This window comes from Trachemys scripta, chromosome 3 (assembly GCF_013100865.1).
Source record: "Trachemys scripta elegans isolate TJP31775 chromosome 3, CAS_Tse_1.0, whole genome shotgun sequence".
NCBI classification, from domain to species: domain Eukaryota; kingdom Metazoa; phylum Chordata; order Testudines; family Emydidae; genus Trachemys; species Trachemys scripta.
In genome coordinates, this window is record NC_048300.1 from 112,787,812 (window position 1) to 112,802,529 (window position 14,718).

Below are 14,718 nucleotides of genomic sequence, written 5' to 3' on the forward strand. Positions count from 1 at the left end.
GTGTGATTTGATTTTTTTTTTTTTTTTTTTTTACTGAAATCTATACAATGCAATTGGTCCTTTCAGTAATTCAGTTGCATAGGTTGCATTTTCATAATTCATTTTATGAACTGGGACAGTTTTTAGAAGGCTGTCTGCTTTCATTTACATTATTCTCTATATGCTCTATGCTCTCAAGTACATTATGTCTAACAGATGCTAAATAATAACCCAAAGAGAGAATTATCTGTCACTTTAAAGAGTGACTAAAAATCAGTTTATTATGAAACATTCTATCTGCTACCAGAACGAGAGTGTTGTACATACACACGACAGGGTGATGAATATGCAATACTGTTCACTTGAGTTTTCCACACAACAAACTGCATGAATAAAAGAGACATACCAGTGTAAGCCAGAAAGCAGCAGTTTTCAAGTCATACTTTAAACAGGACATTATATAAGTAAACCCAGTCAAAGTTTTGATGTAGGCATGTAGTGTCCAAATGGCCTAAAAGAAGAGTCTAAAGTTAATGCACAATTACAAATCAGCACAGATTTCTGATTATACCCAGGTTTCTTTGAACAAAGAAAATAGGAAATAAAGTTTAAGAGACTGTGTTAAAACACAGTGCAGTGATTGTCAATACAGAGCAAAACCAAATATTCTAATATTAAAATACATTTTAACATGGCTCGCTATTAGAAATAGATGTAAAAATGTGGCCTTTTCCAATTGGGGTTTGTAACAAAGTTGTGCCCCTTAACTGTAGACTGATAACCTGGTCAGTCATCCACAGCTTCATGATGTCTAATCTGCCTCTCGCTGTACTTCTGAATGAGAATATGGAGTTAAAAAACCCTTCAGAGGATTCAAAACACTGCCTCCTTTAAAAACACAGGTCATAGGGTGACCAGATATCCTGATTTTTATAGGGACAGTCCTGATTTTTGGCTCTTTTTTCTTATATAGGTTCCTTTTACCCCCCCCAACCCCGTCCTGATTTTTCACATTTGCTGTCTGGTCACCCTAACTGGCCACTAAGAGCTTAGCACCCCAATGCTCTTCTCACTACACAGACTCTCAAATGAACCAAGAAAACAAGTAAATTCCAACATATAGTCCTCATCTTTGTGGATGTTCTGCCCCTTTCAATGAACTCTGGGCAGAGCCTTACTTTCATTTGTTCCAGTTTATTGCCAGAATAATAAGAGTCACCACAGCAGATAGACATAGTTGTGTTTAAATCAGCTCCCCTTATCTCCTTCTCTGCTGGGTCCAACTATAACAATGGCAATGAAGATCTTCTATCCCATGAGTGTCCAGTGTTCTCACTGCCTGAACATGAACAAAAGAAAAGAAGTTCACCTAGAAACAAGGTGCCAGACTGCTGCTTTTGCTGCAGGAGTAGCATGGGCTGGCCAGCAAGAGAGGGGGAGTAAGCAACAAAACATAAAAACAAAAGGAGGAGGCAGCTATAATTTTGGAGGTGCTGCAGACAAAGCAGTGACCTCTGATGGAGAAGCAGCCATGTTGGCATCAGACAAGCACAAAACAGTCAGTTGTAGCCTGCACTGATGGTGTACAGTCAGAGAGAGCTGAAGTGAGGCCAAAGGAGGAATTCTGCATGTTATGTTTGGACTCAGCAGAGAAGGAGATACAGCACAAAACTGTTTCTATTCACTTTATTGTTCTAGCTGCAAAATTGAAACTAACACAAAAGTGCTAAAACATTTAAAAGGAGGGCATCACATTCCTCCAAACCTACTTACAAAAACTTTCCAAACACATATACTTTATTGGTTACATGGCTAAGCACTGTATAACCTAACTAAAAGTTACAAGTGGACTACCAGAGACTTTTAAATTGCAAGGATTTGCCCTGGAACAGCAACTCACTAACTTTGATAGCTCCACACATTTGGACTGGGCCATCCTTCTTGATCATTTGATGAATGGAGCCACTTCACTGTGTGAAACTGGTGACAAGACTCTGGTGTTCATTAAATGATCCAAATCAGCTTGCACCAGAGGCTTCAGAGCATAAGGCACAATTCTGGGCTTCCAATATTTTGACTGCCTGTCAGACTTTAATAGTGAGCTTCATGGATACATTGCTTATCTGTCCCAACTTCTTTTTCAAATATTTGACGTGTCCGTCCAGTATTTTTTGAAAGTTTCAAGGTGCTTTTTTGATCACCTTGATCTCTGGTCACCTTAGCTTAAGCCAAGATCTGCCAAATAATGGTTGATACCCTTGTATCAGGTGCGGGGTGGCTGCGCGTGGCGGGCTGAGGCGGGCGCGGGGCTAAAAGCTGCGGGCCCATTGTGACGCGGCGCGGCGGTCACTGTGCTGATGCGCCGCGGGGCAGGAGCTGGGCCATGCAGCAGCCGCGGCGGCGGCGGCGAGGGCCGGGGCGGTGTCTCGGGGCCGAGAGCGGCTGGCGCTTCCCCGCGGGCTTCTCCCTGAGTGACCGAGCGCCCAACAGAGGCAGCAAGAAGCCGGCCGCGCCCCGCAGCTTCCCCCGCGCTGAGCCCGGCTGCCCCGCGCCCCGCTCGGAGATGGCGCGGCCGGGCTCGGGCAGCTTCTCGCCGCCGCAGTACCTGGACCCGTACGGCTCGGAGCCGGAGACGGCGGGCGGGGAAGGGGGCTGCAGCCTGCCCCCGACGTACCAGAAAGCGGGGCTGAGGAAGGGACAGAAGAGCCGGGTCCCCCACCAGTCCCGCCGCTCCTCCTCCTGGCAGCGGCATGTGCCCCCGGCGGGGGAAGGGTATGCGACCTCCCTGAACCCCTCCTGCACCAGCCTCTTCCGGGGGGACTGCCCGGGGCACCCCGACAGCAGCCCCTTGGGCCGGGGCAGCCGGCTGGAGGAGGGGCTCAGGGAGGACCAGTGGGCCAGCCCTGTGCAGAGGACCCGGGAGTATGGCCCAGATTTCATCTCTGAGGCCAGCAAGCCCCTTTCCGCCTGCGCCTCCTCTTCCTCCTGCCAGCTGGAGACCGCCCCCAGCAAGCCCGGGAAGAAAGAGCTCAAGAGCGGGGGCTGGCAGGAGGCGTGTGAGAGCAGCCCAAGCCTGAGTGACCTGATGCACTCCTTTGCCAGACAGTATGAAGATGAGGATGAAGAGGATACACAGGCTGAAAACCATTACCACAAACACAGCGTCCACCATCCCCCGAGGTCAAGAAGGAGAGAGCCCCAAGTCAGCGTCCAGGATCTAACTGATAAGAGATATGAGAACTTAATCCCTGAAAGGGACCGAAAGATTGCAGCTCTGATGCTGGCCAGGCATCGGGAGGAGCAGGATCTAAAAGAGAGGCAGCAGCAGACCTCTGATGCCTGGGATAAGATGAGAGGGAGGGAGAAGAAGATCAAATCAAAACTGGAAAAAGAAAGGCAGCACCATCTTGCTGAAAGCCTGGAGAAGTGGCAAAGGGATAGAGAGCACAGGAAAGCCAGGCTCAGGCTAGAAGAGCAACAGCTTTTGAAGGCCAGAGAGAAAGAAATGATGTTACAGCACAAGAAGTGGGAAAAAGTAGCCGAGGAGCAAGAAATGAGGCGGAAGGAAAAACGTGAAAGAACTAAAGTCCAAGCTGAGTACAGGAAACGCTGTCAAGAAAAGCAACTGAGAGAGAAAAGAATAGCTGAGAAGAATGCTAAGCAGTACAACTATAATCTATTAAAGGAAAAAATGGCGCAGGCCTTTGAAAAAAGACTGTTGAAAGAAATGGAGGGGAAGAAAAGGAGTCAAGATCTGAACCAATATGAAAAAACCAGACACAGGCCCCTGAAACCGCAAATGGATCACCAAGTCAAAGCTGATGAGCTTTATAAGAGGCTTTCTATAGAACAAAAGCTTCAAAGATCTCAAGAAATCCTTGATCAGCTGATGGAAGAAAGGAACAAAGAACTAAAAGAAAAATCTTCAAGGGATGAAGAACAAGTCCTATTGGCCAAGTTTAGAGCAAAAGAGACTGAGGAAGAAAAAAGAAGGCGTAAAAATATGTTGCTGCAGATAGCGGAGATGAAGATCCAGCAAGCCCGAGAAATTATGTCTAAAAATATCCAAGACAAAGCACAACGTAGCAAGGAAAGTAACTATTTAAAAGAAATAAACCACCACTTTCGAAAACAAAAAGTTGAAGATGATGAAAAATGTCACCTACAGGAAATTCAGGAAGCCATCAAAAGGAAAGATGAAAAAAGCAATAGAATTTTAAGGGACAAGGAAGCGGCTGTTGAAGACTCTAGAAAAATAGCAAGAGCATCTTATGACCTGAGAAAAAAAGTGAGAGAACTGATTAACAGCCATTCATTTGACTAGATGACTTGAGATGTCCATCACAATGCAAGTCTTCCTAAAGGGATCTAGTAAGACTTAAAAAGAAAAATTGCAATCATTCTTGTGCTAAAATGATGGCTTGCAATACATTCATTTTGTGGCTTGTCTAGAATTCTGCATTGTATTACACTAAAATGGTTTCACCCTTAACCTGGGTGTGTCTCAAATGCACTGATCATTTTCAGTAGGATTATGGCCTAAAGGATTTCACAGTGTTTATTTAAGTGCACCATTTTGCAATTGTATTCTGTTTATAAACTGAAAATGGGCCACCTGGAATCTATACTATTTAACTGATTTAATGTAGAAGGTAGATTTTGATGGAATCCAGAAAAGGTTACTAAAAAAAGCACGAATGCTATCTAATTGCAGGCACACTGTGGAAACATGGTTAGATACCTTGTCTTAGTCTGCATTTGTAAAGCACCTTACAGCATTAATGCTACATAAACCCATAATAACAAAGGTCTAGGTTCCAAGATTCCAAGAACTGAATAATGCAACATCCACAAATATTAAATAACTTGTTTTTTTCTGCCTTCAATCACTTAGTAAATACACTGATCAGACCATATATTCGATGAGAAAACATTACATAGGTATGTTAAACATGAATCATGCCAGATCTAAACAATCTATGGATGCAGGTATTTTGAGACTGATGGTGCTTGGATACAGTGGAGTTCTCGCTTAGTTCTCACTGTGAGCCATATGCTGTTTTTTTTTTTAATATATAAAAAGATATTCATTTCACTAGGGAGTTCCACATATTGACAGATAGAGGATCTGACCCTGATTGTATAAAGATTTGGTTGCTTTCATACTGAACCTGCATGTGTCCAAACATTTTCTTTATTTCTATTTCTGTTGTCTGGGTATTTCCCCAACTGTTTAAAATCTGAACTTTTCAAGCACTGAACACATTTGGGTGTGGCTTTTTTTAAAAACAACACTATTATTCTATCATATCTGCATTTGATAGACTAGATGTATGGCTAATGTTAGAGACTTAAACCTTCCTCCCCTACCCCAATCTTTCACCAGTACTAATTTGACACTAAAAAGAATGCTACTGATGAATATAAAGAAAAATATTTACCAATAGAGTATGTGGGGTGAAATCCAGATGCAACTGAAGTCAATAGCAAAATTCCCATTGACTTTTGTGGGGTTAGGATTTCACCCCTCCTATAGCAGATTTTAAAGACACTCGTTTACAATCTGGTTAAGGGACTGCCATTCTTCCACTGTCCCAAATATGTCACACTTCAGCAAAAGGGTGCCCAAAGGCATCAAGTTCAAGTGCTTTCATCTTGAATAGGATTCAACTTGGTTCACTTGGTAAAAATGTTTCATATCACATAAGGTTTCAGAACACTGAATTATATTAAAAATGGAAGGGGTGAAATCCTAGCCCCATTGAAGTGGGCTTGGATGTTTTCCCACCATGTCCAAACAAACATTCAGCTTCTAGTTTTCACTTGCTGAGATCAGAATATGGTTTTATTTCTAATTAATTGTATCGCTTTTGAAACACAGCTAAAGTTCCATTTAGAACATTTAGTTGAATTTACTGAGATCTTAATGCAATCTAAAATGCAGCTCTTGTCCATTTCCTGTAGTTATGCACATTATTACGTTGATTTTAAAAAAATTAATGAACGCATTTGAGATGTAGTTTCTGGCACTAGAGTATTCAAAGAAGCTATTTTAAACAATGGCAATAGGAGGCTCGGGAATGCTACGTGTATTTGAAAATCTAAGCTTTCAATTAAAATGTAAAGTTTGTATATTATGTTGTATAGTATTTCCTCTTAGCTGAGCTTTTAAAGCACCGAACAAATTTGGGTACAGCTTTTTTTAAACACTTGTTATAATTCTGCCATAGGAATGCTACTTCAATCAGTAGAAAGCCATATGGTAAAGGACTGGTGATACAGAAGGCCTTCCACTTCGGGAATACTATGAGTTATTCCCATTGGTAAAATTACCAATGGTCAGTTTTAGTTCTCAAACATTTATTTAATCTTACATAAATATTCCAAATAATTCATATACTGAATTTAATTCTAGTAATATCTAAATAATCCAAAACAGTAATCATTTTGGAAATATTATATTTATATTTTAATATGTGGAATAATTTTGTTGTTCCTACATTGTACAATTAGTAGCTTTATGCAAAGAAAATGTAAAGGGTACTATATCGGAAACAGTTTTAAATGGAATTACTAATGTAAAATATATTAAGTGCTTTAAAGACTGAATAACATATTTTACTCTTCTAGAAACAGTGGATTATTTGATTTATCAGAATATTCTGAGTACTTCTAAAGCACTTAGATGTAGATGTAGAGTTTTGTGATGTGAAGCAATATTTGAATACTACTGAAACTTCAAATTGTAAAACAAGATGTAGTAGAGCACTTAAGAATAAAACTGCATTAGTGTTAGTATACTATCAGAAATGAATATATATATTTATAAAATTTCTGGGACAGTGAATCATATCATTAAATGTTGTAATTTTTCTTACTGTATAACCTCTGTCCTACTTTGTTTATCTGTTTGAATTCATATTTTTCTTACAGTATGTTTGATTTTTAAAATGCAAAACATTTTAACATTCATAGCATGCTGGACATAAAAATACATATCATAATAGAGAGAAAAAAGGAAATGCCTTGATAATACTTGAAGTAGTTATGAAAAAACAAGATAACCACCTGCATTCAGAATTTTGTGGGTTTCATTGTACAAAATACCAACCCTCCTGAAGGGTCCTGTGATGGGGGCTCTACTCACTGCTTGACGGCACTGTCTCCTGGTGGTTCTGGGGACTAGCTGTGCAAGGCCAGTGCCCCTTCCTGCAGCTGCACTCTATCACACTGTCTCTTTCACCCTTTGCAGCTCTTCTCTCACTCCAGGAGTCACTGACTCCTCTTCCTGGCTCAGCCCTCCAGCTGGGTCACTATGTGGTTTTACCTTCCTGGGATTACCCAAAATCCTTCCACACAAACAGTCACCAGTATTCTTCTATGGCACTATCCTGATGGTGCCACTTTCCCCGTGGCCAATAGTGATTCTGGGCCCACCCACTACTCCAGTCCAGGGACAACTGTGGATTTCCTCAGACCCCGTTGCTCCTTCCCACAGCTTCTTGTCATCCCTGCCCCACCAAGTGTACCAGCTCAAACTCCCTCCTTCCAGGGAGTAACTACAGACTACTGATCCCTGTAGCCTCAAACACACATCACTTCTCCCAAGGAGAGATTGCAAACTACTTCCTTGCAGCCCCCTTCCTGTCACCAGCTTCCTGGCTGTATAAACCCAGCCCCGCTCCTCTCCCAGCTAGACTTCATCAGCCAGTTAGGTCTTAGTGATCCCAGGCTCTCCTCCTTGTATATATATTAGGGCTGACAAGTGATTAAAAAAGCTAATCACAATTAATCGGACTGTTAAACATAATAGAATACCATTTATTTAAATATTTTGGATGTTTTTTACATTTTCAAATATATTCAATTATAACAGAATACAAAGTGTACAGTGCTCACTTTATATTTTTATTACAAATATTTGCACTGTAAAAAACAAAAGAAATAGTATTTTTAATTCACCTAATACAAGTACTGTAGTACAATCACTTTATCATGAAAGTTGAACTTGCAAATGTAGAATTATGTACAAAAAAATTACTTCATTCAAAAATAAAACAATGTAAAACTTTAGAGCCTAGAAAGTCCACTCAGTCCTATTTCTTGTTCAACCAATCTCTCAGACAAACAAGTTTTTTTTTTTTACATTTGCAGCAGATAATGCTGCCTGCTTCTTTACAATGTCATCTGAAAGTGAGAACTGGCATTCCCATGGCACTGTTGTAGCTGGCGTCGCAAGATATTTACATGCCAGATGAGCTAAAGATTCGTATGGAGAGAAGCTGGGGGCAGGGCAGGTATGTGTACCTGGTAGTGTGGGCTCTTTCTCAGGGTCCTAAACACCACTTTGATTCCTTGGGGGGACGGATAGCTCAGTGGTTTGAGCATTGGCCTGCTAAATCCAGGGTTGTGAGTTTAATCCTTGAGGGGGCCATTTAAGGAACTGGAGTAAAAATCTGTCTGGGGATTGGTCCTGCTTTGAGCACGGGGTTGGACTAGATGACCTCTAAACCTGATATTCTATGTCCCTTCATGCTTCAACCACCATTCCAGGGGACATGCATCCATGCTGATGACTGGTTCTGCTTGATAACAATCCAAAACAGTGTGGACTGACACATGTTCATTTTCATCATTTGAGTCAGTTGCTACCAGCAAAAGGTTGATTTTATTTTTTGGTGGTTTCGGATCTGTATAGGGTAACCAGACGTCCCGATTTTATTGGGACTGTCCTGATATTTCCTTGTTTGTCCCGCGTCCCGACTGATGTGCGGTTGGGACACTGGACAAACAAGGAAATGCTCCGGATCCTGGAGCCCGGAAGTGCTCGTCGTCCCCCCCCCGCCACCCCAACTCCGTCCCCTCTTCCCCCCATTGGCTCCCTCCCCGAATCCCTGCCTCTTCTCCAGGCTCACCATTCCTCCTCTCTCCACAAGCACTGGAGGGAGGCCCCGGAGACGCAGGGGAAGCGCAGGGCTGGGGTGTGTGAGTCCAGCCTGGTCCTGAGCAGGCAGGACTCAGTTGGGCGGTAGGGAGAGGAGGGGGGCGGCCCGCGGGGCCAGGCGGCGGCTGTTCTCCCCCCCGGGCAGTGGGATTCGGGAGCAGCCGCTGCTGCAGCTCCCACTGCCGCAGGGGGAGGAAGCGGCTGATGGCCAGCTCGGCAGCTGCGGCTCTGGCACCCCCGAACCCCCTGAGCCTGTTCCCCTGCGGGACCCGAGCGGGACGGGGGGACTGGGGCCTATTGCCCCCACTCCGGGGCCGCCGCGGGATAGCACCAGCTGGGCAGCAGCCCAGACGCGACTGGCCAGGGGCTGGGCGCAGCATGTGTGCTGCTGGGTCCCCGCAACAGGCCTGGGTTTGTGGGGTTCAGGGACGCCAGAGCCGCAGCCGCCGAGCTTGGCCATTGGCTGCTTCCTCCCCCCGCGGCAGTGGAAGCTGCAGCAGCGGCTGCTCCCGAGTCCCGCTGCCCGGGGGGAGAACAGCCACTGCCTGGCCCTGCGGGAAGCCCCCCTACTCTCCCTACCGCCCGACTGTGTCCTGCCTGCTCGGGGCCAGGCCGGACTCTCACTCACCCTGGCCCCGTGCTTCCCCTATGTCTCCCGGGCCTCCCTCCAGTGCTTGTGGAGGAAGGGTGGTTTTTTTGTTTGTTTGTTTTGGCCCCGCCCCCCACGTCACGCCAACCCCTCCCCCCGCCCCCCGGCGTCCCGATATTTGACTTGGGTGATCTGGTCACCCTAGTATTATAGTTTGTGCATCGGAGTGTTGCTCTTTTAAGACTTCTGAAAGCATGCTCTATACCTCATCCCTCTCAGATTTTGGAAGGCACTTCAGATTCTTAAACCTTGGGTCAAGTGCTGTAGCTATCTTTAGAAATCTCACATTGATACCTTCTTTGCATTATGTCAAATCTGCAGTGAATGTGTTCTTAAAATGAACATGCTGAGTCATCATCCAAGACTACTATAACATGAAATATATGGCAGAATATGGGTAAAATGGAGCAAGAGACATACAATTCTCCCCAAAGAAGTTCAGTCACAAATTTTAATTAATACATTATTTTTTAACATGCGTCATTAGCATGGAAGCATGTCCTCTGGAATGGTAGCTGAAGCATGAAGGAGCATACCAATGTTTACCATATCTGGCACATAAATACCTTGCAATGCCGGCTACAAAAATCCCATTCAAATGCCTGTTCTCATTTTCTGGTGACACTGTAAATAAGAAGAGGGCAGCATTATCTCCCATAAATGTAAACAAACTGGTTTGTCTTAGTGATTGGCTGAATGAGAAGTAGGACTGAGTGGACTTGTAGGCTGTAAAGTTTTCCATTGTTTTGTTTTTGAGTGCAGTTAAGTAACAAACAAAAAAAAATCTACATTTGTAAGTTTAACTTTCACGATAAAGAGATTGCAGTACAGTGCTTGTATGAGGTGAATTGAAAAATACTATTTCTTTTGTTTAACATTTTACAGTGCAAATATTTGTAATAAAAATATAAAGTGAGCACTGTACACTTTGTATTCTGTGTTGTAATTGAAATCAATATATTTGAAAATGTAGAAAAACATCCAAAAATATTTAATACATTTCAATTGGTATTCTATTGTTTAACAATGCGATTAAAACTGTGATTAATCACAATTAATTTTTTTAGTTAATCACGTGAGTTAACTGCGATTAATTGATAGCTCTAATATATATAATATATAAAAAAATAAATGAACGGCAAAAGTGTTGATGTTTTCCAGCTCCAGACTATTGACTACTGAATTGAAGGGAGATAAGGATAAAAACATATTTGAGGCTAGTCAGTGAGCCACAACAGACAATATTAAGAGAAAACTATTCTGTAGGATCAGATCTAGATTCCGAACACCAGATGGAGGTTGTCTACAATGCTATTTAGATGATAGAATTTAGTCTTATTTGAAATACATTTTTATATAGTGTCAATGCCTACTTATTCTCAGACTGATTGTGACAGTGGCATTACCATTCATATGAAACGAAGACAAAACTAAATAAAATCAAGTAAGAGTCAGAGAAACTAAAAACAAGGAAGCACAAATGAGAACTGGCACAATATTTCAAAATAGAACACCGAGAAGAGCCTTTAGATGATGGCAGCAGTAATAATATTTCAGTATGCTAATTTTCTTGAGAACAAGAACACCGCTTGAAAACTGGGACAATCTCATTTGTTACACTGCTCTACAGCCAAAATGCTTCTGAAATAAATGTAGTCAAATTTTACTAATTCTGGGTCACTAAGAACGAAAATGATGCTTAAAATTGTTGATTGGCTCTAGTTTTCAAGATATGCTATTGGGTCAGTATATACGACCCTTGACTTGGGAATGGCAGAGGATAAGTGAGTTATAAAGGGAAGGGATCTCAATTTAAACCAGAAATGACTAAATACATCTTTGACTGGATCTATGAATAAATCTATGACTGGGTTTGGACAGTACTTGCTTTTTAGGCAAAACAATGAATGATGCAATCTGAAGCTGGTATTGCGTCATACGTGATATGAATTGCATCATGTTATTCCTAGAAGTCATGGATGATGCAATCATAACGAAGCTTACATCACTCTGCTGAACAAATTGCCCTATATCAGCTCTAGAAATCATACAGTGTCGTGCTCTCTTATTTGTCAGTGTTTGATTTTGCAAAGGGACACATTTCTGTTTAGCCAACGTGAGCAGAGATGCCTCGTACTTGTGTGAACAGTGCAGATAACTTCTGCTATGTTTGTGGTGAAGTGACTTTTGCATCACAAAAGCGCAGTATAACCACTATGGTTAAGAAAGCCTATCACCTTTATTTTGGCTGCAAAACTGGAGATCAGGACAAGAGGTGGGCCCCACACATATGCTGCAACACTTGTGCAACAAATCTTCGCCAGTGGTTGAACAGGAAAAGGAAATCTATGCCTTTTGCAGTGCCAATGATTTGGAGAGAGCCAACAGATCATACCAGCAATTATTACTTCTGCTTGGTGCCTCCAGTTGGGAAAGGTGTGTCAAAGAAGAAAAAGTGGACTGTGCATTATCCAAACATTCCATCAGCTATATGCCCAGTACCCCACAGAGAAGGGCTGCCAGTTCCTGATGCACCAGAATCATTCTCACTTGAGTCAGACGAGGAAGAGGATGAAACTTCTGGTCCTGAACCATCTATGTCACAGGACCCACATTTTCTCCCATCCTCCTCCTCTGAACCACACCTCATAACACAAGGTGAACTGAATGACCTTGTCAGGGATTTGGAACTACCCAAGAGTAAGGCAGAGCTGTTGGGCTCCAGACTACAGCAGTGGAATCTCCTGGCAGGTGATGTTAGGGTTTCCATGTTCTGTGACCGTCAAAAGGATCTTGTCCCATTCTTCTTCATGGAAGGTGATCTTGTAGCCTGCAACAACATCGATGGTGTGATGGCAGCCCTCACCATCGTTCATGATCCAGATGAGTGGAGATGGTTCATTGATTCATCGAAGACAAGTCTTAAAGCTGTTTTATTGCATAATGACAATGTTTTGGCATCAATTCCAGTTGGTCATGCAGTCCATATGAAGGAAACCTATGACAACATGAAACAACTTTTGAGGTGCATAAACTATGACCAACATCAGTGGCAGCTTTGTGGTGATTTGAAGATTGTTGCTCTCTTGCTTGGTCTGCAGACTGGATACACAAAGTACTGCTGTTTTCTTTGCAAATGGGATAGTTGTGCAAGAGATTCCCACTGCATCAAGAAAAATTGGCCACTCTGACAGTCATTGGAGCCTGGGAGGAAAAGTGTTCAGCATCCACCACTTGTTGAATCAAGGAAGATTTTGTTACCACCCTTACACATCAAGCTGGGTCTGATGAAGAACTTTGTCAAGGCCATTGACAAAACACAAGCAGCTTTCAAGTACCTCCGTGGAAAATTTCCAAGGTTAAGTGAAGCTAAGATAAAGGAAGGTGTCTTTGTTGGTCCTCAGATTCGTGAACTTCTTCAAGATGATGCATTTGACCATGCTCTGCGTGGCAAGGAAAAGACGGCATGGAAAGCCTTCCAGTTAGTGGCAATAAATTTTTTCGGAAACAACAAGGCAGACAACTACTTGTTGGTGGAAAACCTCCTCAAGGCATACAAAAGCCTTGGTTGCAACATGTCACTAAAGATACATTTTTTGCACTCTCATCTAGATTTTTTTCCACCAAACTGTGGAGCAGTGAGCAACGAGCACAGCGAGCGATTTCACCAGGACATTGCAACAATGGAGAAACGCTATCAGGGCAAATGGAGCCCATCAATGCTTGCAGACTATTGCTGGACAGTGACAAGTGATGCTCCATTTAATGAATACAAGAGACAAGCCAAGAAGCACCGAGTAGACACTGAATAGGACTAAACTATGTACATAATAGTTTTTTCCTTTTGTTTCATAATAAATTTTATTTATATAACCCTTTTGCTGATTTTTAAAGTGTTACATAAACAGGACAGGTGAAATATTATCATGTAAAGCAACCATAAACACATGAAAAGACCTAGGTTTACAATTTATGATTAAAACTCTACTATCTATATAATATACATAGACATAAAATGTAAAAACTTAAATATCTTAGAAACAGTCACCAATCAGTTGTTTTAATTGTCATATTTGAATTCAGCACATCAAAATACATAATAGCATATTTTATCTCTGAAGCAGACGACTTCTCAAAAATTGTAGACCAGTGTTATTGGACAACCAAATGAAGTATTTTCTACCCATGAACAAGTGATTAGATTTTTTCCCCTTAGCCTAATCAGTGGATCCTTAGCAAAATGCCTAGGTCTTTGAAGGCCTCATTGAATATGCTCTTTATAAGCAAGCAATCTACTATATGAATAGAAGAAGTTTTGAATTAGTCTCTAAAAAAATTGTATAACTATGTAAATGTAAGGTCTATAGTCCTGATCCTGCTTTCAACCAAGTGTATTCTATGTTATCCTATTCTATATAGAGTTTTATCATTCTTCACAATAGCATCCAAGCACCTTCCAGTAGAGCATTAAGCAACATGACTAATATCTGTCACATGTGGTTTGTTCTCCCATCTTCTTCTGGGGGTGAGGCGTGGGGGGGTGGGAGGAGGATTGTGTTTGCAGTGTTTGGTTTTGTTTTTTTTTGTTATGTACATGTTGTTATGTGTTTAGGTTACAGAAGGCAGGTAGAAGAAGTTTGCCTTGCACTTAGAGCGGAAGGTGGGGAGGTTTGTGATGGTCTGTAGTTCTTAGAGGATGCCACAGTCCCCATTGGCCTGGAGCAGTGAACCGCGGCCAGAGGGAGCCGCGATCGGCCAAACCTGTGGATGTGGCAGGTAAACAAACCGGCCTGGCCCACCAGGGTGCTTACCCTGGCGGGTCGCGGGCCAAAGGTTGCCGATCCCTGTTCTATGGGAAGCCAGTGTAGCGAGCAGAGGACAGGTCTGATGGCCTCATGGTCACCTATGCTGTAGCATTTTGTACTGGCTGAAATTTCCTAAGGGCTGATGGCTTCATGCCCAAGTCCAGACAAAAGGTGATGAAAACAGGTATAAAAAAGGCTAGGTCATCATCTGCCAGGATGGGATGGAGTCTCCTAGCCAACTGGAATTGATAGTAGCAAAATACCCATTTACTTCAATAGGTTTAAGATCCGGCCCGAGGACGTTTCTGTCAAACAAACAAAAAATTCAGTGCTGCAAATAT

The 14,718-nt window shown here is 42.5% G+C and overlaps 1 protein-coding gene across 1 annotated transcript; it reads left to right on the forward strand.

Annotated features, from left to right (window-relative positions):
• Window positions 1-2,362: 2,362 nt before the first annotated feature.
• On the forward strand, window positions 2,363-5,723 carry CCDC185 (coiled-coil domain containing 185). Its single transcript, XM_034765755.1, has one exon. It carries the CDS (start codon window positions 2,363-2,365, stop codon window positions 4,301-4,303), a length of 1,941 nt encoding a protein of 646 aa, XP_034621646.1. The 3' UTR covers window positions 4,304-5,723.
• The last annotated feature ends 8,995 nt before the right edge of the window (window positions 5,724-14,718 follow it).

Excerpts from the sequence above, each read along its gene's own strand:
- CCDC185 (XM_034765755.1), top strand. The coding sequence starts at position 2,363 with ATGCAGCAGCCGCGGCGGCGGCGGCGAGGGCCGGGGCGGTGTCTCGGG.